At 33.7% G+C, this 27071-nt stretch overlaps 1 protein-coding gene across 2 annotated transcripts in view; it reads right to left on the minus strand.

Moving 5' to 3' along the window:
• LOC138693005 (putative leucine-rich repeat-containing protein DDB_G0290503) overlaps positions 1–27071 on the minus strand; it is a 60403-nt gene that overhangs the window by 7335 nt on the left and 25997 nt on the right. For both annotated transcript variants that reach the window (XM_069816504.1, XM_069816503.1), the window contains exons 6-12: positions 26161–26355; positions 21248–21486; positions 16741–16927; positions 14727–15008; positions 14368–14502; positions 10214–10393; positions 4948–5064 (exon numbers count right to left, since the gene is read on the minus strand). In XM_069816504.1, coding sequence (XP_069672605.1) covers positions 4948–5064; positions 10214–10393; positions 14368–14502; positions 14727–15008; positions 16741–16927; positions 21248–21486; positions 26161–26355 — 1335 coding nt within the window. The remainder of the gene's footprint in view (positions 1–4947; positions 5065–10213; positions 10394–14367; positions 14503–14726; positions 15009–16740; positions 16928–21247; positions 21487–26160; positions 26356–27071) is intronic.

Raw genomic sequence — 27071 nt, forward strand, 5'->3', positions numbered from 1 at the left:
CTCCATTAGATATTTTTTAAACAGATGTACAGCTGTAGTGTCATATTTCGGGCAGTGTGAAATTATTACCAGATTTTTAATAGAGATTGTATCGGATGACGATTCGTTATAATATATTACGAAAGTATGAATGGTTGTCTGCACATTAGTCCTATGATATGACTGAATTTCATCTTGGATTACGAAATAATAGTTTTCAGTGAAGTCGCATAACACAACAAGCTGGCATGGCTGTAGAAATGATTTCATATCACGTAGAAACTTACTTTGTTCAGATGATATAAATGAGTGAGTCAGTAAATCACCAAGTTTCTCCAAGAGACAGTCGAAAAATTTGTCTGTGGGTTTCATTATGGTTTCAAGAGTTGATCGGTCAGTCGTCATCCACTACTTGTAGGTCACTGATTCACTGAAGTTTTATACGAAACATTTCTCTAAACCCTCTCTTATTTTGAATGGTTCAGGACATTCTGTACATTTCCTGAACAAGCAATTTATGAGAAGGATTGCATACCATAGTAGCCAAGAAATGTTAAGTTGGAAGGTATGAAGACAAATTTTCTTGAAATCCACGTAGACCTGAAACTTTAATAAATTGCTTCCGGCATAAGTTTTACATTCTGATAAGGACACAAACACAGACAGTATAGTTCCATTAACTCCAGCTAGAATACAATTTCTTGGTCAGGGTTAGAATTTTTAAACACTGCATATAATTAATTTCTGCTCATGTGATTTACTCCCTGATTCTTTAATCACAATAAATATTTCTTACCAGGCATCATTCTGCTTATCTCATCAGAACAACAGAATTCTTTAAATTTACCGGCAACAGCCGCAAGCAAGGGTTTTCCAAGTTTCGGATTTGGTGAACACAAAATCCCCTTTCCCTTTGCCAGGACTTTTGCTTTCCGAATTATGTATTTGAAAGCTGAAAGAAACTCTTTTTTATATTATTTACGCTCCAGCTTTTGGGTAGTAGTGTTAAAATGGTGAATTTCTCACTTTTATCTGAATTTTGAAAATTTTCCTGCAACTGAGACAAAATTTCAGAATCAGAAAGGTCCTGATTCCTCGGCGTCTTTAATATCGAAGACTTTATCTTTTACAATATTTTCAAATTTCTGTCTCTTATATTTATCTTGTTGTAGACTTTTTTGTTTAATAAAAAACATACCTTGGTCAAAAAGACTTGTATTTAATGAACTTACATTTGCTGTAGAGTCGACGTATTCTTCATTACTAGGGTCATTATAAGGATTCTGCGTAATAGCATCATATTATATTTTTATTTCTTTGTGACACATAGCGCACACCTTTTGTTCCTGTTTTAAATCAGGAAATACATGAAGCATCCATGATATAACACTTCTTAAATTTTTCCTCTAATTACAATGCCCTGATTCTCGAAGGGATTGCAGCAAACATAGGCCTATAACTTAAAAAGCGACTCCATTACATCGCACAATACTACCACATACTACAAAAACTAACGACACTGCACTTGAAACAGATTGCACGTTTTGTATAAATTGAAGACTGTATAAACTGCCACTCATGACGGCCTGATAGATCGATGACGCAGCTTATCAGACAAGTACGAACTCGTGCACATGCAGTGTTGGTGTAAGACGGGTTTAAGTGCTACAAACCAATACATTGATATATTTTTTTTAATGATATTCCTGAAACGTTTCCAAAATGAAACTTACACCAAGGGGAGAATACTCTTACCTCTATAACATACATTTTTCGCGAAATAATTTATGTCCCGCATTTATAGATATTCAATGTTAAAATGTGTTTCACGTGACTATTCAATAAAGAATTCATTACTTTGATGCAAACCTATTTTTATTGAAACGTATGATCCATTAGCTTTAAAATAAGCCCAAGTTTAAGATTCTACCTCAATTAGAAGAGAAGTTATGAATTATTTTTGTTGACATAGTATGCGACATTTTTACATTTTTTCTCGTATTGACAGAATTGCTGTATGGATATCGTTAATTATTGAGGGCTAAAATTTTACATAATTAATTAACTTAAGGTTCTTTACCATCCCACCAAATTTAATGAAAATCTGAGGTGGTCGGGTTGAAAAGTCCACTTTTTTGTGTTGATTTGACATGGAATGGCCCTTTCCAAAGATTCCTTGTATTAGTCAAACTAATAGCAAAATACAGTGGGGTTATTAATCTCAAGGGAAAAAATGGAACTCTCTGCATTATAATCCACAGTTGATTCCCGATTTACCACGCAAATCATCTGTAGCTGCATTTAGATTGGCAACAGGCCATGACTGCTTGGCCAAGGATCTGCATAGAATTGGAATATATCAGTCTCCTAACTGCCCATTGTGCAACTCAAATCAAGAAATGGATTCAGAACATCTCAAAATCTGTGTGTCAGCGGCTAACCATGACAATATCTTTGAAAAATATTGGAGTGCAAGAGGTCAAATGACTTTATTGTCAAATGCCTGGCATTAGAAAACAACAACAACAACAATGGGGTTATTTCCTTATTGTCCCACAATCAGCAGTCTCCATGCAGCCAATAGACTGAGCGATATTTCAGAGAATGCTACAGCAAACCTAACTTGCAAATTAACGCATACCTACAAAAATAATGCTGCCTATATACACGTATAAATTCTCGATATCACACTGTGAATATAAAACTGATACTATCTCCTACAAATAATATCTTTTAGCTCCTCCACTATCTGAGAACTGCTTTTGTAAAATCCTGTTTCTTGGTTTTTCAATAAATAAAACTCACGAGAGGTCAAAACAAGGTTATATGGTGATTATAAACCAAAATTAATAAATTTATCTTCAAAGACCATATGCATTACTTCATGTGTACTTACGATTCTTCAGTATTACAAAAGAACTAAACACTCCAATGAATGCCTAAGGATATATATATATATATATATATATATATATATATATATATGTTTTAATCTAATGCCACCAGGTTGTCTTTTTCGACATTTCTGGTCTTCTCTCCTGGCCGTGGCTTAATTGTAACCCATTTCTGAGGTTGGGGCACCTGGAAGGCGGAGTTACATTACCCCGATGATGTGATAGGATGATTATGATAACCTAAATTCCAGACCATGGACGAACACAGGAATAATCCCCTTTAAGGAAAAATTCCTGTGCTCTAACCGGGAATCGAACCCGGGACCTCATGAACTATAGCCAGAAGCTCTGACCACTAGACCATGAGGCTGGTCAAAGATATATATATATATATATATATATATATATATATACGGATGCGACCTGTGATATTATAAGTGGGGAACGTCATCAGATGAAAAACGAATGACGTCTTATGTCTTAAATAGTGTATGTCAGACTGACTCCTATCAAGCATTTCAACTGGTTGAACAAAATCGCGTAGTTGCTATTGGTGTATTATTGAAAACATGAACCAACCAGTTCTTCATCTTGAGAAAGACGTGGTTGTTGCTCAGCGCCAAGTCTGGACTGTAGGGGGTTTATTCGAAAGTTTCCCATGCGTATTTGTCCAATAAAGCCTTTGTGCGAGCAGCAGTATGGAGCCGTGCATTGTCATGGAGAAGAATGACACACTTGGAGAGCAATTCGCGGCATTTGTTTTGGATTGCTCTCCGAAGCTTCTTTAGAGTTTCAAAATGAACAGCAGCTGTTATTGTGGTCCCAGGTACCATAAACTCTGTCAACAATACTCCTTTTTGATCCCAAAAAACTGTAGCCATCATATTTCGGTTCGAGAATGATGTGCATCCACTGTCTTGACTGTTCTCTGGTGTCAGCATTCACAAACTGTACCCATGTCTCATTTCCTGTCACAAATCTGTCCAGAAATTGATTACCATCATTGTGGTAACGCTGAAGGAATATTAAGGCCGAGGTCATTCTCTGAGCTTTATGCTGGTCAGTGAGATTTTTCGGCACCCATTGTGCCAAAATTTGTGGAAACCTAACTTTGCCATAACAATCTCATAAAGACTTGTCCTTTAAATTTGTAGAAAATTTTCAGAGAGTTCAGAAATTGTGAAACGACGTCTTTCACGCACAATTTGTTCAATTTGTTGAACGAGTTCATCAGTCACAATTGAATGTCGTCCTTGACCTCCCTCATTGTGCACATCTTCACGCCCATTCTTTAATTTTTTGCTCCAGTCCCGTACAACACTATCACTAATAATGTTGCCATAAACATGACACAATCGACGGTGAATCTCAGCAATGTTAACTCCTTCTGCATGAAGAAATCGAATAACCGAACCTACCTCACAACTCAAAGAATGAGTAATAATCGCGTCCATTATCAACAGCTGTTTCTCACAGACTACTGAACGGAAATGAGTGCGCGATGCATGGGAGCATTATTACATCTTTATTCGTGGCTACTGTGCAAGCACCATCTTCCTGCAATGATCTAGCAATCCACAATTGGCAATTAGAAGTTGAGTTTTTTTTTTATTGGGTTATTTTACGATGCTGTATCAACATCTAAGTTATTTAGTGTCTGAATGAAATGAAGGTGATAATGCCGGTGAAATGAGTCCGGGGTCCAGCACTGAAAGTTACCCAGCATTTGCTCATATTGGGTTGAGGGAAAACCCCGGAAAAAACCTCAACCAGGTAACATGCCCCGACCGGGATTCGAAACCGGGGCACCTGGTTTCGTGGCCAGACGCGCTGACCATTACTCCACAGGTGTGGACTTGGAAGTTGATTTCTGAATAGCCCTTGTATCTACCATTGTACAACTTTCCAAAGAGGGTTTATCAGAATGATTCTGGAAGGTTTCCTCGTAAGAGTACTGATTAACACTTTGTAAGTAAACTTGTTAACGTTATCATGTTATGGCACTGTAATATCTAGAACTGAGTTCCTTTAATGAAATTTGTTTTTAATATATTGAATATTCGTATTTACTTACAACAATATCGTGAAAATCAATGCTACTGTGTTCACTATCACTTCTTTCGTCATATTCAAATTTCTTCCTCTCAGGAATTCTGGAACTTATAATAGATGTAGATGATTCTGACGACTCCTGAAAATAAAATGAAATTTAACATAAAATGATAATGTAACGTTAATCATTTCGAACATTTTGTCTTGACAAAAGCAGCTTTACTACAAACAGCTACAATATAAAACAATGAACTTCAAAGTATGGGAACAAAGAAGGCTATCTTTTCGACCCAGCTATATCATCATCATCATCATCATCATCATCATCATCATCATCATCATCATCATCATCATCATCACTTCAACTGCATAGCATGTCACCAGTTCCGGCTTCACAATATTTCAGCCAACATTTTGTAGGACGTCCAACATCTTGGCATCCTCTTGCTTTTTAATTTTTTACTATTAGTGGGTATCTCTCATCATTCATTCCGTTCATATGATCAACCCACTGTTGTCTATATTCTATTACCTTATTGTATAGAAGTTCTACATTCAGATTGCTTTTATCTGTTCATTTTTTATTTTTTATCCATTCTGTTACAACCTTTTACTTGTTTGAGGAACCTCATTTCTGCCACCTGAATCCTATTTATTTGTTTCTTTGTTGTGAGCCAAGTTTCACAGCCATAAAGCAGCGTAGGTATCGCCATTACTCTGTAGAACTTTATTTTCGTATCTTTTCTTATTTTGTTGGTATATCACAATGACAAATAAAAGGTAAGTAGCATTATATTCTTTCATATTTGAGGGGGCTAAGAACAAAAAGCAGTGACGGAAACCTAGTTTTGAGAAAATTACAGTTAAAATTCTAGATGCAATAAAATATTACACACAAGTTTGGTGAATTTTTTTAAATTTTGTATCTATTAAGTATGTCATAAGTATTAATACTGAGGTGAAATTAAGTTCGTGTATTCATTATAGGCACAGGAATAATTATCACAAAATACTTGACTGGTTTTGAAAACATTCTCATTGAAATGCAAAAACAAGGTAAGTGACTTTAACATAATAATAATGACATTTAGCATTTTCATCTGGTTTGTTTATGGTTAATTCTCCGTTATTTAACGTCTCTTTCAACATCTTAGGTCATTCATTAATGAACGTCGACCTGGGTAGCTCAGGCGCATGAGTACTGGCTGTCTGTTTCCAAGATCTTTTTTTTTTACTTGGATATTTAACGACGCTGTATCAACTACGAGGTTATTTAGCGTCGATGGGATTGGTGATCGCGAGATGGTATTGGGCGGGATGAGGCTGAGGATTCGCCATAGATTACCTAACATTTGCCTTATGGTTGGGGAAAACCTCGGAAAAAGCCCAAGCGGGAATCAAACTCACACCCGAATGCAACTCCGGATCGGTAAGCAAGCGCCTTAGTCGACAGAGCTATGCCAGTGGCTTTCCCAAGATCTTGGGTTCGATCTCAGCTCAGGTCGATGGCATTTAAGTATGTTTGAATGCGACAGCTCATGTCAGTAGATTTACTGGCATGTAAAAGATCTCCTGCAAGACTAAATTCTGGCACACCGGCAATGCCCAAATCACCTAAAATGTTGAAAGTGTCGTTAAATAATAGAAAATTAGCCATAACCACAACCAAAGCAAATTCTGCTTTACACAACTAATCAGAGTCACTGTCTTCATTTACTGACAATTCTGCAGGAATCACATTCTGAATTTTGGTGGAAGGACGTTCTCTTTGTCGAGTTTCTGGAACCTGTTGGTGAGACAGACTGTCAAAGAAAATGTGATGAACAGGAGGTACAAGTGATTTAAGTTCCTGTAGGTTTTTTATTTTGCAGCCTTTATGGCTACATCTCCTGGATAGAGGTTTGAGAGCATTACTTCTGATGGTCTGCCTGTCCCACGTTATAATAAGTTAACTCTTCTGAAGGGAATGTCCTCATTCAGAATTTCTTTGAAAAGCATAGTTAAAGGATTCTCCTTTTCTATGCGTATTCATCTTATTTTGTGCCATGACAAAGTATTACCTTCTTCATCTTTGGTTGTGGTCGTCTTTGTAAATTTGTCCATGGACTTAACTGTGAAGAAATACCAAAGGGTAAAATAGGGTTTCAATATTTGGATAACAATAATAATAATAACATTAATAACTGTAAGAACTCTTCATTGTTCATTGGAGTAACAGAAAAGTTTTTTGATCTTGCTTTTACAGTACCGGTACTGATCCAATCCTCAGGAACTAAGATATTATTAACTACACGCTTACTATTTTTAATCAAGCCAAAGTCTTGATCGCATTCCATATAAGTATGACCTGGCTTCAGGAACTTGTGATCAATGACTTGTATTGAGCTGGTCTTCACGATGTACATCCAAAATTTGAGCAGGTTTTTGTTTCGATTTTGACCACCGCAGCAGACACTGTATACAATGATTCGACTCACTTCATGTAAACCTTCACAATATTTTTTCAGACAGGAACCAATTTCTTGTGATCCTCTTGAGGCAGTGTTTTCCCCCCACATGAACATGGTGGATTTACCAGTTTTAAGGTTATGGATACCAAAATTATAAGTCCAGAGAACTTTGTTGCTGGTGAGTGAAGATGTAGGCAATGTTTTCTAAGTCAAAAGTGAAAACAGCTAGGCTATACTCCTGTTTTGATTTTTCTTTGTAAATCTTCCTCTGTTCGGTTGCTTTTTGTACTCTTCTCAAGTGCAGCTCTTGTTCCACTTTCAACTGAGCTAAGAGTTGCTCATCTTTCTCATGAGCGATTCTCACAGAAAACGGGTCACACTTATTACATGTGTCAGTATGTGGTCGATGAAAACTTAAGTTGAAATGGGTGTTGAATATCTTAACATACTATTAAAGGAGGATAACATCCTTCTTTCTTCTCTATTTTCCATTTTCTTGTAGACACAAATCATGAGGTGATTTAACAAAACAACCATGCCGATGATTTTATCCCAAAGAAACATTCTTTTGGGCTATCACAATATGCACTCATCTCATTTTTTTTAAATAATGTCACTTAATGTCACTTTGTTCTAAGCCTCTCATTTATCTTAAACACTTGTGTTAGTGAAAATGATGTGTATGGTATATAATGAAATTTGAAATCTGCTAATCTGCTATTTTAGGTTGGGAACACGTGAAAAACGAAATCATCTATGATAAGCAAATTTTGATTTGAAAGATATGATTACTTAGATAATCATCAAATTGTAGAGTTTTTATTTAACAAAAGAAAGTCATAAGGATAGATGCGTATAAAAGGAGTATTGGATATAATCAAAACATTCACAATATGTTTAGTCTCAGATGAGTTGCCCCAGAATATTAATCGATATTTCATTGTAGAATCAAATTATGCAAAGTATGCCAGTTTAAGCTTTTTTATACCACCAATACTGTAGAAGATCAGAATCTTAATGCATAACAGGATTTAAGAGTAATATATCCTGTAGTATGTGTTTTAAAGTTCAAGTGATTATTCAATTCCAAATCAAGAAACTTCGTGCTTACAGATTATACGAAATCAGCTCCATTGTTTACAATACATAACTGAATATAGAGAATATGTAAGTACGTTACCTATGTAATTTACAAAATTAATAGACTATTTATCATGCAATTTTAAATTAAGGCAACATAAATAAGCCTGACAGAACAGTGCATACAAAACGAATGGAGGTACCACTATCAATGCTGTTATAAAAAAAAGGGGGAGTTCAGTATGCATGTAATACTATCTTCAATGTAGGCTACTGTCTATTATCTTAAAGTTTTTGAAGAGCCAAGAGAAAGATTCATAACAGAATTAACAAAATTTCTCCATTCACGTAGCTTCTACTCAACTGATAAATTGTTTATGCTTGTAAATTGAATTTATCTGTGTATTATGTATAGTTTTTGTATAATTCTTTACTTGTTCCACAGCTACAATGCTGAGGTAAGATCTATGAAATACAATAAATGAAATGAAAACAAAATTAAAATAATGCGAAGAATATTTTGAAAATGGCTATGATGTAGGTTAAATTTTGTAATGTTTTGTGATTTGAGGTTGGCTTTTCTAACTTCGACAATCGAAAAAAAGAGGGTAGGTAGAAATCTGACTTCTGTCTTGCTATGTTCCAAAGATGATTAGATACTGGTATGTTAAAAATCAGAAGAATATGCCTATTTATCATATTTTGGTTATCATAAATCTATTGCATCTGGTATAATACCGAAAAATCAAAAATGTTATGGAAACGTAATGCAATAAAGTATTGTCTAAAGAAATACATCTTACTCAACAATCCGATTTTCGCAACATACCTTTTAAATCATTAATTACCATTACTTTTAAGTCCTCAATCCATCCAAGAAGTAGATTTCATATGTTCCTCTATATGACATGATTTCCATATTACTATGATGTACTGTAGGCCTACCTAAGTACATATATTTCCGTGCAGGAATTCTGCATTATGTACCATATGGTGAAGAATGGGTAGAATAGAGAAAAATTCTCTCCAGCACCAGGATTCGAACCCAAGTTTTCAGTTCTACATGCTGATACTTTATCCACTAAGCTAAATTGGATTCAAATTCCGATGCAGAATTGATGCAATATAATAGCAAGTCCAGTCATTGCAAATAATAATAATAATAATAATAATAATAATAATAATAATAATAATAATAATAATAATAATAATAATAATAATTAATAATAATAATAATAATAATAATGATGATGATGATGATGACGATGATGACTATAATAATAATAATAATAATAATAATAATAATAATAATAATAATGTATTGCTAGAACAAAGATACATATTGTTGACTTAGGCTTCCATGGCCAATGTTTATAGGTTGTAGGTTTCTGGGTTCTTGCCATGTCATCATTGTTTTTAGAAGCCACAGTATGTTGGTCGAAACATCAGCTTCTAGAAACAATGACGATGCAACAAGAACTCGGAAACCTACAACCTATGAAGATATAAGTCACTCTAGCACCCCAGAAAGAGTACAGTACATACTCGTGCTCAAGGGCATTCCACAACATTTTAGCACATTTTATTAAATAACAGAGCAGAAAAAAAAAAAAAAAAAAAACCACAGATATCACAATAATTGGAACTTTAAATTTTCTCTCTAAACAATAATTTCTAAATGATTTCTTTTAAACAAGGGGTATTAGCAAATTGTATATTTTAGTACAATGGAGCACTATATTACAAATATTAAAATACCTCTGTTTTAAGATGATCTTCTTTGCTTGGAGGACAACTAACACTTGAAATTAATTGAGTTTCTTTAGATTTTTTCCAAATTTCTGACTGAATTGTTTCATTTTCCAAATCAGTTTTAAGCTGTTTAATTTTATTCTCCAACACCTTAATTGTTTCTAGGAAATTCTTTTCTACCGACTCCTAAACAAAAGAAAAACATTTATAAGAGATGCCATTGCCATTCATTCAATGTAACTCAGAAATGTGAATTTCAAAATGTAAAATTACACACGCACACACATACACACACACGAAAGTGAATTTTTTTCTAAATATACAAAAAAGACTTAACCAACTACAGTCCTCAGTACGGCTCTTGTCTAACTACTCTGAATCCCTGTAACGAGTCAAAATAAGACTAATCAATAATTGAAAGACTTCTTTTATCTTAATTTTCCAGATCCTTCACCACAGGGTGAAATAATAAAAAATAGAACAGAATATGCGAAAGCAATAGTTCAATATTCATTAAATTTTATTTTGTATAAGTTACTTGATATATTATAATGTACAAGTAATATAAACAATTATAGCAGAATATGTAGAAGTAATGTGAAAAATTATCTTATAAGAATCATCACTATCTTAGAACTTTTTTTTTTTTTTTTTTTACAATTCATTTTGATTTCTCAGATAAATTCTTATTCTTTGTTGTTGTGGTGTTATCCTCCTCTTAACATTTCTTGGTATGACTGAATATGTCAGTGAAGTATTCAATCAGAATCACCAAACTTAAATGTTAAATCCTCTGTAGAAGGCATGTCAAACTAAAAATCCCAAATGGGCCAAATAGTCTGATTGTGTGGGCCGCAAGAAAAAGAAATAGTAATATTATGTAATCTGTAATATATTAGCAACATTTATTTATAGAAATACATATTGTTTGCTAGTAAGGAAAAACAACAATAACACAGATTATTGTTGTCTTCCCGATATCTGACATCTTTCTGTCACCAAACAACATATAACCTCAAAATCACTATGTCGCGAGCCATTTTCACGTTTAATTTACGAACAACCTGAATACGGGCCGCATTCCATTTTTTTCCCCATAATAAGCTGGGGCCGCACATATATGAGTGGAGTCCTGCATTTGAATACAAGTAAGGTGTACACGGATCATATTAGCTTCGCTCTGCACGTCAGACCTGTAATGAGGCCGCCTTCCCACTCTGTTTCGTGTGTTTACAACTGCTTATTCGTATACACACTGAACAATTCATGTACAACATATACTGTCACTTGGATTTAATGACAAACTAAATATTTATTTACAGCCATCTTATGGGTCATTCATTCATTCATAGTATTCTGCCCAAAAGTAGGTCTTTCATTGCAAACCCAGCATTCTCCAATCTTCCTCTCAGTCTCCGCATATGATCCATATATCTTAATGTAGTCTATCACAATTTCATTCCATTCTTCTCCATATCCACATTTCAAATGTTTCTAGTTGCTTCTCTTCACTTCATCGTAATGTCCATGTTTCTGCCCCATATAATGCTACATTCCACACAAAGCACTTCACTAGTCTCTTCCTCAGTTCTTTCTCCAGAGGTTCGCATCTTATAGGTAACATAAGATTATTTTCATAAGTAAAACGCATTTAGATTCTATATAGGCTACTTTCTGTTTCATAATAGATTTTTTATCCAAAAAGTAAAAATCAGTGTTCAATATTTTCTCCTATTTACAGAGTTTTGAATATGTAAATTGCACTTCTTAAAAGAACTAGATATATTTTATCAAAGTGAAAATGAATTTAGAAGTAAGTGATATTGCAAGTTATTGAAAGGATTTAAATTTGAATATTCCCAACTGAAAATGAAAGAATACTGAAAGATATAAAATATATTTCAGCTCTGACGTTTCAACTTTTGTTCATTTAGAAATGTTTGTAGGTTTTTTCTGTCTCCATGTATTACCGTCTCTAATGCCAGATTGTAGAAATTAATTATGAATACTTGTATTATACGTGAACATTGTAACTGGACAAAGCCTATGTAAGTTATGCGCATATCTATAAATAAATAAATGGTGAAAATTACAATAATACAATAAATCACAGTAAAAAATGAAATCATTTACATTGAATACTTGCTTCTTGTTTTGTTTCGGCATGACGACCACCTTACTCACAGAATAGTAGACCAATTGTGTCCAGGGTTCAGTGCTACTGATCTGTATTCCGTGCACAATTACACTGTTATGTGTTGCTTGATGAATCTAAGTAACCAAATGCAGGACTCTAAGTAGATATGAGGCATTCCATAAGAGAAGAGCGAGCCTGCAAAGGGTCGAATTTTGCGTTTTTTACTCCTTCGAATATTTAAGACACATATCTGCAACTTAAGCCTGGCAGACGTTGGCGGGCTCCCTCTTACTACATCGAAATTATCATTGTTTGTAAGGTTGGAGAAACTGCGTAGTCTGTGACAGGTTCATAATATTCATATTACTCCATACGAGAAGGGTGAATACACCACTCTGCCTGAAGATGCGCGCCATTCATTGTCTCAGTGTTGTTGTAACCACACAGACGAGTACAACCGTAGTCAGGAATTACGTGTATTTACGGACATTGTAATAGCTTAGTATGAGTAATAGTGACAGTGATAATCAACCAGGCATATCTGGTTATTGTAGGAAACGTCAGAAGCATGTCGAAAAATGGATAATTGTACATGTAAAGATTAAAAGGAACAAAGGTGAATCGTACATTAGTACGAAAACATCTCAACATGTGCAAGCTCGCAGTATAGGCCCACCATGTACTTGTGGGTGCTTCAACGCATTAGGTATGGAGAAAATACAACCTGTATTTCGTAAATTCTGGGAGTTGGGTGATTATGACCTCCAGAATGCCTACATTTCTGAGCTCGTAACCAGTGTTGGTGTGAACAGATGTCGCATTAAGAACAGGCCGACCTCTCTCTGCTGGTTTTACCAAAGAGGTATGTCACGCCAATAAAGCTGACTTCTGATAAAGTAAAGGATCTGAAAGCTCTCCTTATCTATGTGCCACAGAACGTTTCTGGATGACGTGATCAGCAAACAAAACGTGCAACTAGCAGTGACCGACTCAGAGGAACATCTTCACGAAGTAATGAATTATATTAGCACCTCTGTTCCCAGAACAAGTGAGACCACTTTTGATAGCAAGGGTAATAACATGACAGGCATCTACTTATTTTTGTTTATTAATAATTTCAGACACTTTGTAAATATCACATCACAGTGAGAGTAAGTGTTTTTATTTATTATTATTATTATTATTATTATTATTATTATTATTATTATTATTAATGATATTGAGTTCATCCTACGCCCTTTGCTTTTTTTTAATATACTGTTTTCAAATTATTCCCATAATATTGATGAATTCATAATGTCATCTATGATCACTATTAAGTTGGAATATTAAATTGGACTTTTAATTGCAATTTTCAATAAAGGTATTCGTTTTTCAGTGTACAAAGTAATTATCATTATTTACAGACGTGTCCTTGGTGGCTTAGCCCTTATCTCGTTTACAGGTAAAATACTTTGAACATAGATTATCTCTACAGGTACGTTTGGTGGGTTCGCCCTTCTCTTACGGAACACCTCATATGAGTCAACGAGTTTGACACATTTGTTTTAGTATTAATTTTAAGCTTTCAGACCGTGATTTATCTGATTTTTTTTCTCATACTTCTCCCATAAAGAAGCTCAGAGGGCTATTCGTAATTTATTTACATTTTTGGACTCTTGTGTATCTTGGACTGAGTCGCTTGATTTATGTTCAAGTGGTGATTCAAATTTGCAGCAACAAAAGTTTTTTGAACTAAAATTGTATTTACTAAAATAGTACCAGTAAAGACAGAGTTTCATGCATCACAACAAAATAATACATGTAAATTGCTATTAAATGAAATAGAAAATCCGTAAAGGAGCAATAACACATTTAAATTTGCTAACTATAACACAAACAACAATATATTTAAAAATAAATATCACGAAAAAGAATATGTTTTATTTTTAAAGTCTATTGACAGCAATATACGTACAGTATATCTTTTCTGAAATGTAATAGCAGCTACTTTAACATTCATTTTTAGTTTATCAGATACTACCTTTTCAATATTAGTATTATTAATCTTCTCTCTTAAATTGTTATTTTCTTTCTTTTGCTGAGTTAATTCCTTTTCCATGTCATTTGTTTTCTTCAATGATTCATATCTGCATTCGTCAAGATACTTCATTAAGTCCTGTAATATAAAATATTAATGCAGTATGGATTCATATGTTTCATTTAATAAATAATATTTAAAATGTTGCGTATTATTCATTACAGACAAAACCAGTTATACCACACAAAATTAATTAAAAGTTGGAAATGTTGAGATAATGGACAAATATTTTTCAACCACCAGAATGATATATTTTCAAAGTTATATGTCTACTAATAAGGAATAATAATTATTATTATTACCTGTCTATTTTTTTTACAGTTTGCATCTATTGCATCTCGTTGTTTTTTTACAGTTGAAGCGTCATCTTTCAATTTCTTTATTGATGCTAACATTTCTTTCTTAAATTCACAATGAAACTTCAATTTTTCTTCATTTTCAACTTTTAACTTGTTCATTTGGTTCTCATTCAACTTACGAGATTTGTATAAGTCTCCTATTTTTTCTCTTTCTTCTTCAACCAAAGAAGTCAATGTTTCTATTTTTTGTAATTCATCTGTTGTACTAGCTTTCACACTGTGAATCTAAAGCACATGCAAAAGTATGTTTATAAAAGTTACAAGTTTATATTGTAGTACGAGTAAGGCATTTAACACTAATATACAAAATTTTATTGAAAAATTGTTTTCTTATTAGTATCACGTATTCATGGATTGGTTTCAAATGCTGGTTTCAGATATAACTTCGAAACAATACTAGTATACAATATTCACTATGTAAATTTATTTAAAGTGTATTAATTCTTTTCAGATATTAATTTCCGCTGCGGAATTCCCCTGTTGACATACTGCAGGAGCTTGTTAGTAATTATATTACCACTAATTTCCTTAATAACAATTTTACCTTATTTAACATGCTGGTGAAAATGCTTCCCCTTGTTTGTCACTGACAACACCAAAATTCTGTAGAAAGGAACTTAAAATATGTGAGTGTATGAATTGTGTCTCAAATGAAATATCATACTTCATTGTTTCTTAAGCCCTTATGAATCTCCATGATTCTGTAGCAGATGTCTGGTTTACAGCTAGCCAAGAAATTAATGCAAAAATCTTTGAATGCTAGGACTAATTTCATTTCAATTAGAATAAAACTGAATATCGTGTTAAATGGAAACTCTCTTATTTGTAACCTGATAGAAGTCGTTCTTTTTATTTTTTGACTTACTCAAATGGACAAACTTTTTCTGCAGGTACAAAAATCCAGAGCCTTCAGGAATTGTTAAATAAACCAGTTTTAGACAAAAGTATTAACAATACTATACATTAATTAATAGTTTGTGAAAGGCATTTCTTCCTCCCAGGATAAGCTCCTACCATTCCTCAATACCAAGTTTTCACTTTTTTCTTTGTTGCCTTTTGCCTTACTACTCTTCGAGAAAATAAGTACATAATCAAGCATAAATGAGTACTCCAGAGCATTATAATATTTGTATGTCTTTGTCTAAGTGTGACTGGATTGAATGAATAATTTAATCGTTGAAATCACTCAACTGTGGTAGGATTAAAGGTGACAATTGCTATTACATACTTACTTACAAATGGCTTTTAAGGAACCCGAAGGTTCATTGCCGCCCTCACATAAGCCCGCCATCGGTCCCTATCCTGTGCAAGATTAATCCAGTCTCTATCATCACACCCCACCTCCCTCAAATCCATTTTAATATTATCCTCCCATCTACGTCTCGGCCTCCCTAAAGGTCTTTTTCCCTCCGGTCTCCCAACTAACACTCTATATGCATTTCTGGATTCGCCCATACGTGTTACATGCCCTGCCCATCTCAGACGTCTGGATTTTAAGTTCCTAATTTGTTAGGTGAAGAATACAATGCGTGCAGTTCTGTGTTGTGTAACTTTCTCCATTCTCCTGTAACTTCATCCCGCTTAGCCCCAAATATTTTCCTAAGCACCTTATTCTCAAACATACCAGTACATAAGTTTATCTAAATAAAGTTTTCTTTTTTTTCTTTTTTTAAATCTGAATTATAAAAATATATTTCAGATTTGATAACTATAAAATGCATACCGTGCTGAAATAATGTATCACACATTAGGAAGCAGAAACTGTGTATATCAGAGCAGTTCACACACTGAAACTGCCAGTATACAGTAGATTTAGTATTTCATACATTTATGGTTAATTGTGTTATTTAATTGCTTAATGTTATTTGTGAGAATGTTTTGATCAACTCAGAACAGAATCCTTTGCTACAGAAAGGAATCTCACTCTATGTTAAGTCATAAAGACATTTTATAGTACCTCAGAGTTAAGACTGCTGATCTTCAAATTTGTTTCTTCAACACTGTGCTGTAGTGAAGACATTTCTATCTTCTGTTCTTGCAATTTATTGTATTTTGAATCAATTCCAGTTTTAATAACTTCATATGCATCTTGTAAGCCACAGAGCTCGGATTTATATTCATTACAAATAATTATATGTTTCGCTCTGAAAAATATGATAACATAGATAATTATGAAATTGTAGAGTTTTGATTTTCGAGGTTCAAAATTGAATCTCAAATCACAAAATATGGTGCATGATTATATTACTGTTATTACACAATTTATATTTTGAAATTTTGCTACTTACAGACCTGTTACTAAATCTACGTATTACTCTGTGAGAAGATTTATTAAATCTACATACTTAGACTTCAACAAACAAAATTTGATAACACAATCCCAAGGGAAAAAATGGAACTCTCTGCATCAAAATCCACAGTTAATTCCCGATTTACCACGAAAATCGTCTGTAGCTGCATTTAGATTGGCAACAGGCCATGATTGTTTGGCCAAACACCTGCATAGAATTGGAATATATCAGTCCCCTAATTGTCCATTGTGCAACTCAAACCAAGAAATGGATTCGGAATACCTCAAAATCTGTGCTTCAGTGGCTGGTCATGATAATATCTTTGAAAAATATTGGAGTGCAAGAGGTCAAATGACTTTATTGTCAAACGCCTGGCATTAGAAAACAACAACAACATATTTTGAAATATACTCAATTGTAACAAGGTAAGAAATACTACTACAACGAGAATATTTATTGACATTTGGAACAGTGTTACTATGAAATGCAAATTAAAAGATACATTAACGTATTACTAACAACTTACGAAATTGTTACATATATCAATATATTAAAGCTTTTTTTTTTAATCTTTATGGCTTAACACATTAAACAAAACCAAGTTACATATCACTGTTTTGTATATTTACATTTGTACGAACGTTTTCACCCTCCAAGGGGCATCATCAGGTATAACAATATTAAAATATCATATGTCTAAAATGAAGTATATAAAAATGTGCAAGACTGTTTATCATGATACATAATATATGAAGAAAATCTCATATTATAGTGTGCACAAATGAACATGTTAAAATGGACTTGAACAAATGTATATTAAAACGTACCGTGAAGAACCAATATTAACATGCCTAAATGACTGTATCTTGTATGCTATGTACGATATCAAAAAGATGCATTAGTTAATGCTTAATATACTTTGCATACAAAGATATACATTGCTGCTAAGTAATACTAAATTATTGCATGTTTGTTAATATTTAGTGTAAATGACACTGTCATAGAAGATTAATCATGTCCCATTTAATGGGTGTATGATGCTAACAATAGAATGATGCAGGTTGTCAATATTCAGTTTTCAAACTTTTATGAACTTCCTATTTTATATGTACTAAAATGTAAGTTGCGGCAGCTGGGTAGCTCAGTTGGTAGAGCAGCTGGCTACAGACAGGAAGGTCCGGGGTTCGATCCCAAGTGGTGACAATATTTTTTCTCGTTGCCAAACTTTCACAACGGCCCCGAGGTTCACTCAGCCTCCTATAAAATTGAGTACTGGGTCTTTCCCGGGAGTAAAAGGCAGTCAGAGCGTGGTGCCGACCACACCACCTCATTCTAGTGCCAAAGTCATGGAAAGCATGGGGCTCTACCTCCATGCCCACCCAAGTGCCTTCATGGCATGTTACGGGGATACCTTTACCTTTTTAAATGTAAGTTGCAAAATGTTTTGTGTACACGACACAGAAGTACCATTAAATGTTGAGTCAAGATTGTTCAACTGTGGTTCAAATTTTGTTCGATGTAACGATGGGTTGGATAAGTTGTTTAACAATGGTCATGTAATTACCATCATATGCTCAAAATCGTAATCTGAAAACAAATATTTGATATAATACTAAATGAAGAATATGAATTTGACTTTGGGGTTGTTACTTATATATCAATACTTACATATTGGTGATCGGAGCTCAATGTAGGCGTCTGTTCATATGTTTGTATGCAACTAACCAGATGTTATGTATTACTTGCTGTTCCTACATCCACATAGTGATATTAAATGTTATGGTGTGGCAGATGTAGGTTGCCTCTGATTGAGATTCTGACTGATCGTACATCTATTATCAGACAGTACATCTCACTTGATGATATGTGTCAGAGGAAAAATAATTGTTTGTATGATCTAAAGTCTGATAATATGTAGCTAATCAGCAATGTATGTAATGAAGAAGGGAAAAGAACTGGCCACCCTACCCCATTATCTTCTGGCCTAGTTGCCACCTAAGTGGTTTCTTGTTGGTATCACTTGTCCAGACCTGTCTTCAGACAGTTGACTAAATAACACGATAAAAGTATTGACAAATCTCAATTATAAGTTTAATTTAATTTTCTCTGTGCCAACTTCTGTAATGACACTTTATGTTAGAGTACATTTTGAAAGCAAAAACTTGATTCATTTTATTTTTCTATAGCAGAAATTGAAATCAATAATCTATGTTTTGTGTTCAGGTGGTAGATCTGTATTTGAGGTACAAGTCCTGTTAGATCTACCAACTTCAGTTCTAGAGCTATATTATTTTCAGCAACACATTGTGACTAAGTTACAAGCTTGAATATGAATAAGCAAACAAATTTCCAACAAGCTTCAACTTACCTCTGTTAAAAAACTATTGCCATTTGAGGTAAAATATTTTGCAGTTAGTTTTTAAACACTCATAGTTCCTTTGTCGCAAAATTTCAGATAGATCTGAGAGAAGTGTACCACAGCATTTAAGCTAATTTTGCTATTTTCACATGGAATGAATGGCTCTATACGTCTCAGACAGTTACTGAGAAATTGGCTATTGCTTCTACAGTAGCAATGTTAGTTTCTAAAACTGTTTAGTAGGGAAAATGCTTATAAATAATTTAAAAATGAATACAAATGCATCTTGCCTGTGTCACAAGAGATGTTCAAAGTGTTCTCCTCCTCCTTTAATATATTTTTGACATCTCCGAAAACTGTTCCGAAATATTTGATAATCTCTTCTTGCAAAATATTCGAAATGACTTGTGAGACATTTTCTTCAATTTTTTTTGGAATAACTTAAAACTACAAAAACTAGTTGCAATATGGTATACACCATTCTCAAACAATTAGAAAAAAGCAATAGTTTGCACTACACTACACACGAATGAGTAATTCCTCAAACAATTGGAAAAAACACAATAGCTTGCAATACATCATGCACGAATGAGTAATCCCTTCAGCAGCTCGCAAGAGACTGAGGTGAACTGCAATGCATGCAACACCTTACAAACGCCCTTGAACTCTGACTCGTATAACAGGTGCACTGTGGAAGGCAATGTTTCTGTTAAGTCCCATGGCGTCATATATCATAAAGAGGACTGTGTAATAGTAAATTTCTTAGCAATAAGAGAAACATGTCGAAATAAGTTTAAAATGTCCAGTGAACATGAGTCCACAGACTGATTGTTTTAAAGATAATATGTTTCTGGCTACAACCCACCAATTATGATGTTAAGTAGAGTGAAAGTTCTCACATGTTAGAAGAATAGCTCTTTCTATCACATGGACAATCATTGCACCTCTGTAATGGGTATTTTAAAGGAAAGAAAATATCTAACTTTTTCATTTATTCCCATTTTTATTTCTAAAACGTATCAAGTGCACATAACTATTCATATTAGTAAGTTACACAACAATTCACCTTTAAAATGTTACTAGATCTCTGCAAATTATGAATGAAATTCAGATTTTTTAAAGAGCTCCGGATCTCCTCTCACTTCCTGACAACCATTTTCAGTAAGCCATTTTAGTTCAACTACATCCACTACAGGACCAGAATACTCTAAAGTTTTCAAATAGTTTCAAATATAAGAAGCCAAGTAACCTGGGAGGCCAGGTCATAGATCTACTTCTTCCCATCAATAGAACACAGTATATTTGAAAAAGATATTCTCTCATCTTTGAAAGAAAATAAACTTGTGCTCAAGTGTTCTGAAGTACAGTTGCTATAGAACATAACTCTACTTCCAATATCAGCAGTACATCGCAATTGGAAATTTATATTATATTGAAAGCACTAAGTATTTGAATCCATATTAGTAGAGATTTTTCGCTTATTTTCACTTGTTCCTTTCACCCTTAAAAAAAATACGTATGAGTATTATACCTTGTACATACTGTAAAATTTCAATAAAAATTTAAGTATCGGTAATTCTTTAAAATTCCACGCTTGATCCACTGTTTCGCTAATCCGAACAGTCAAAGCTCCTAATTACTTTGGATTACAGGAATCCTACTCCATATATATATCAAGAATGAACTTTTTTGAATTCGATATTTTAACCGTGAAAATGGTATTAATAAGATCTAACAGTGAAATTTTAAGGATGTCCTATTTAATTTGAGAACCGTACAGTACTCTTTCAATCAATATGTTATACAGTACATACTTGATTTCTTCTATATTTGAATGAATGTTAAGTAAATCCTCATCCAAGCATTTCTCTTTAGTTTTACAATCTTCTAACTTAGCATCTATATCTTTATGCTGTTCTTCAAAATCACATATTTGTTGTAATAAATAATCGTTTTCTCGAATACTTTCTTCTTGCTTAATACGCTTCGAAGTATTTTCTGTATTGATATGGTCCACGATTTCACTCTCAGAAATAAGCTTTTCTCTTAGTACCTGTAAGTAAATAAAAACGAGCAGAGAAAAGTAATTCTTAATGTGATAAACTATTCTTCTAATAGCAGAGCTTAAGCAGGAATACCTCAGCTTACTAGGATACACAAATTAAATTTAATATACCAGTACAAAACTGTCCCTTCACATACTTTTCTTTAGCAGGTGCACTATTAGCCGAATGGCTAGAGCAGTGGTTCTCAAAGTGTAGATCGCGACCTCCTTGGGAGTCAAGTAAAGAAGTGATTTATAAAATAAAACAAAAATCACCTTATTAATATATCAGTACATACATAGTACATTACTTTGTATTTAGAAACAATAAACAACATTAAACATAAAAATAAAATAATGTTTTAGTATATACATATACAGTGAAACCTCTCATTTACGGACATCGAAGGGACGTAACAATCTGTCTGCATCTGGGAGGGAGGGTCCCCAATCTAACAGTAAATTTATAAGGTGCATTATGTATCCCTTCACATTTTAAATGAAATGTATTACTGTAGTTTAATTCTAAATACAGTACACTACAGTTAAATTCTTTGCAACTTTGAACTACAGTAGATAAGACCGAAAAAGGAAAATACAGTACTGTGCCATGCAATTTTATTCCAGGTCTACCATTCAGTACTGTAATTTACAATTTTCAACTTAACCTTTATGTTCAGGTGCCATGTCTCTCGAAACCGAACAACTTACTGAAGTGAAGAGAATAATCGTACTACCCCTATCATGTGTTGAATATAATTTCACGACTGCGGAAACCTGGACCCATCAGACAGGTTAAATTTTCTGACTTTGTTTATCCACCCACTTCCATCTAACAAGGGGTAGGGGTTTAAATAGTGTTGTTGAATGTAAGTTATTGTAAAATAGTGGATAGTAATATAATAATTTCAACTATCTAAGTAGTTTTTGCAGACTTTTCCAATGCAATGTACACCAAATACCCAAAGAAAACAACAAGGATTGAATACAATTTCAATTACCAGTATCTAACCTTTTCTTTTCTTTTCTGTCCCTTTTTAGTTGTACAGTAGAGCATCGATTATCCGAACAGCGATCAACCGAAACATCGGTTAACCGAAAATGTTCCAGTTGGCAAATTCAAATTTGCGCTCGCACAATGTAGAAGTTTCGCGAGATTTAGCGGCAAAAAAAGTCTCTCAGCTCTGAAGCAAAAAAAAAAAAAAAATTGGACTTCTTTTCCTAAACTTTAGGCCTACTTTAATGGCCATTCTGAACTTGTCAAACTAGGCTAGTCAGTTCTCTGTGTTATTTGTAAGATGTGTGATACAAAATATTATATACTGTATGTACAGTTTTGTGTTTAATATCAGTGTTTCTTTGTTTCATACTGCTCCTATGACACCAGTACAAATTGTTTTCGTAAATGATTGGTTATCCAAAAAATCAGTTATCCGAAAACCCCCCATCCCGAATTGTTTCGGATAATCGATGCTCTACTGTATTTTAATAAGTTGTATTAGATGGTGGTGCAAAATAGTGTCTCATCTTTCTGCTGGCTCCAATATGAATTTTCAGTGGAAGATGGATGAAATAAAAATTTTAATCATTTATTTTAAACTTAGTGGTTTCAAAAGGAGACGGGAATGTTTCTATGTATGCAATTATACTTTCCGCCACTTGGTGCGCTGCTAGATGAGTGGAGTAATTAGTTATTCCTTGCACCACTCGGTATGTTGCTATATACCGTACGTGAAGTACCGGTAATTAGTTACCCGGACAAAAACAGGTGGCAGCAAGATCAATTTCTACATTAGGGCCTCTAGCATTTGAAATAGGAAAATCAATAACTTTCGCATCCTATTATATTCATACATGACATAAATTTAAATCTAAGCAATGGAAACGTGCTAAAGAAAAACGATAGGAAATGAATCCTTCACCAATTTAAATAGGGGTTAAAGTAAATCCACAGAAACCTGTGAATGTTCAGAGTTGCTAAATAAACACTTCGGAAGTGAATGGAAGGAAAACCTCTGTCTTCAATGTTATAGTACTTTAATCCAGAGTTCTAATAACAATGTAGACATTCATAATGAATTGACTGTTTTGTATGCACTTTAAATGAACCACAAATTGTGTGTGCAAAATTGCAGTAAAATAAGAACTAAAAAGTGAATGTATTATCATCATGAGAATTGAATAGAAATAACATTCTAAATTTATTTTTTTCTAAATTTTCCAGTTAAATATTGGTTTTAGAATAAACTCATAATTCCCATAGGATTTTTCATCATTATCCTGATTCTGGGTTGTGTGTTTAAAAAATGGACACTTGCATTTTTGTTTGTTTCAAAAATGGACAAAAATCAATCTTACCATAGTTTCAAAAGTGGACAGTGTAATTTTAAGCATGTTTTAAAGTGCTTTAAACCAAGTGATATAGTGTTAAAAGTTGTGTAATCAAGATGTGTAATATTTTAAGTCAAGATCGGAATTATTCTATTAATAAAGTTACCAATATGACACACAAAAATTTTCATAACTTATATTAGAAGTTAACATAATGAAACAAAAATATGGCTCTACTGACAAATAATAAAGATGGCTCTTGTTCATCTTTGATACTATCCTCACATATTCCTTCAGTTGACATTATGGTGTATAATATATTGATGCATCCATACAGCACGATGTTCTTTCAGTGATCATCACAACACAGCAGCCAGCGCCCGGCTGGGTAAGTAATTTATTTCAAATACATGGTCAAACAGTCAATCAAAAGTACTACTCGGAGATCCTGATCAAGTTGCGAGAACGATTGAGGAAGAAAAAGCCGGAATTGTGGAAGAAAACATCATGGATTCTGATCATGACAATGCCCTTGCCATGAAGCAATTTTTAGCTAATGTGCATAACAGTGTGCGAACACCCTACCTATTTACCAGATTTAGCTAGTTGTGAATTTTACATGTTCCCGAATATGACAAGTGCCTTCAAAGCAACTCATTTTCAGTCAGTAAATGAGGTGAAATCGAAAACAGTGGATCTGCTATAGAGTGTATGGCCTACAGCACTGCTTTCAACAATGGAAAATTCGGTGTGCAGTGGTGCATAGCCAGAGGAGGATGGTACACAGGGTTGTGCTGGAGGAGGCTCGCGCGAGCACTTTGTTAAATATTTATATTAGTTCCGAGCCCTTTGTTAGAATAGCTTCTGAGGAAAAACCGATAATAATAACGCACTTTTCCAATTTTAACTATCTCCTATTTTACATTCTGCTAAAGCGCTCGATTGAAGATAAAGGAATTTAGCGGCTTTTGCACTGCTTATTGGAAGGTTTCTATAATTCTAATTTCCAGAATTCGTGGAGGATAACGTAATAGGAAAGAACAATGCCCCTTTTCAATTAACTATAGGCAAAGTAAAAACAAACTCTCGAATTCTATCACAATTAGCAGCGCAGAAGCTGAAAGAGGCTTTAGTGTAATGAATGACAATTAAAATTATCAGTATTTGGCAAACCTATGAAAGAATGAGACTTGGACCTTGTGCTATCTTGCTGAACACATCGGTGAATGAAATGGCAGTTTGGAACCTATTTTGAAGGTAAAAAGTTATTGTTATTATTATCATCATCATCATCATTATTATTATATTATTATTATTATTATTATTATTATTATTATTATTATTATTATTATTAAGAAACAATTAAATTGTGTCCCTCTTCTCCTGCTCCGTATTTCTCCGCTGGCCACCACTCTTCTTCTTCTTCTTCTTCTTCTTCTTATTTTTTGCGAGTCCTTTGTTAAATTAAATGCCAAACACCCCTGATAGTAGATCTATGTTAAAGGTGATTCATATTAATTTGTAAGATTTCGAATATGAATCCGATTTTTTTTACATGTCTTGTTATTTAATAGCAGTAACACATAAAAAAAATATATTCCTTTAGGGCAGACAAACAAATCAGAGTAAAAATTAACTTCTCTTCACATGAGAATCACGAAATCAACACATTGTATAAAGAGAAAGTAATAATCACATATCTATTACCCAGGAACTAGTTCAACATCCAAAAATTTAGATTTCTTTATCACATTTTTTTTTTTTTTCAGTTTTTTCATATAAACAATATAATGTAGATTGTAACAGACCTTCCAGCTGTTGTGAATAAATAACAAAACAGGAGAAGAGCATTGTTTAATACAATGGCTAAATGTTCACAAAACAGATTTCAATTTTCTCTGATTCGTTCACTAACTTTCAACAACAACAAAATCAAAATATAATTCAAAGACTAACACAACTTCTAACCGATACGTTAGAGACAAGACTTTCCAATTTTAGACCCATATTCGAATCCTGATGAGTTCAGATGAAATTTGTAGTGCACAGACTCTTTTGCATAGGTGTTCGAGGAGTAGGCCTACTTTTGTTTCCCCTAGCCACATTCAACTGTACCATTAATCATAATAATCATCATATTGGTGTATCGCATCAGAAGCAAATCTGGAAAACCTGAAGATACCCACAAACTCAGGTAATAAACAGCACAATATTTGAAGTGGTCACCAATTGAGAAACAAGTTCCCACCATTAAAAATATGTGATTTTAAAGACTTCAATTACTTGAAAAGACAATTTTGCACACTTCGTACTTGACTGATAAGTGTTAGACATCCAAACTATTTTACTTACTTTCTCCTCATTAGAGACTCTTTCAATAAACTCCTTCTCATTAATAGCCTGACTCTTTAAACAGTCTCTCTCACTTGACAATGTTTGCAATAGTTCTTCAAGTTTAATTATTTTGCAATTGGAAGTATGTATATCTTTTTCTATATCTTCTTTAGACCCGATTGAAGTCAGCCTTTCAGTGGCTTTCTGCAATTCCTGTAACAAGAAATACTAATTACATGATCACTAGTTTTTTGTTTTTTTTTTTCAAAGTTATATGAAGTTTGACAAAAACACGAACAAACAAATAGTATAAATTACAAAGAACAATAGTTGTGATATAATACTTCAGGTTTTTGCTGTGAATGTGCTTGGGTTTCCAAACTGTGTCGAAACTTGCATAATTACACAGAGGTTCCATCATCAGGGTCATATTGCCCACAGTGGCTTTTGAGGCTTAGGCTATCCAAAAGATTTGGTTATTATATCTAGTAACAGTATAAGTTAGTAATAACAATGTATAGTAACATTTGCTTTCACTCCAATCCTTCCATATATTAAATTCATGGTTGGCAATCATTCCACTGCAAGGCTTGTGGCAGAAAGCCTCGCTCACAGGCAGCAGTACGTACTCGCAAGCTTGAGGAGAGGCCGGGAAGGACGAGGTATCTATTCACTACAACTCAATAGCAGGATGCAGGGCTAGCCTCAACCATGATTTAGTATTTAGTATTTAGTATTTATTTATTTAACCTGGTAGAGATAAGGCCGTCAGGCCTTCTCTGCTCCTCTACCAGGGGATTACAACTATAACATGAACAATAAGATTACAATTAATATTAAATTTACAATTACAATTACAATAAAAATTAAAGTACGACAAGAATACCTGATTAATGAAAACTAGACATTTTATCATAGAAGTTAAGAAC

The sequence above is a fragment of the Periplaneta americana genome, chromosome 17, assembly GCF_040183065.1.
Source record: "Periplaneta americana isolate PAMFEO1 chromosome 17, P.americana_PAMFEO1_priV1, whole genome shotgun sequence".
Taxonomy (NCBI): Eukaryota; Metazoa; Arthropoda; class Insecta; order Blattodea; family Blattidae; genus Periplaneta; species Periplaneta americana.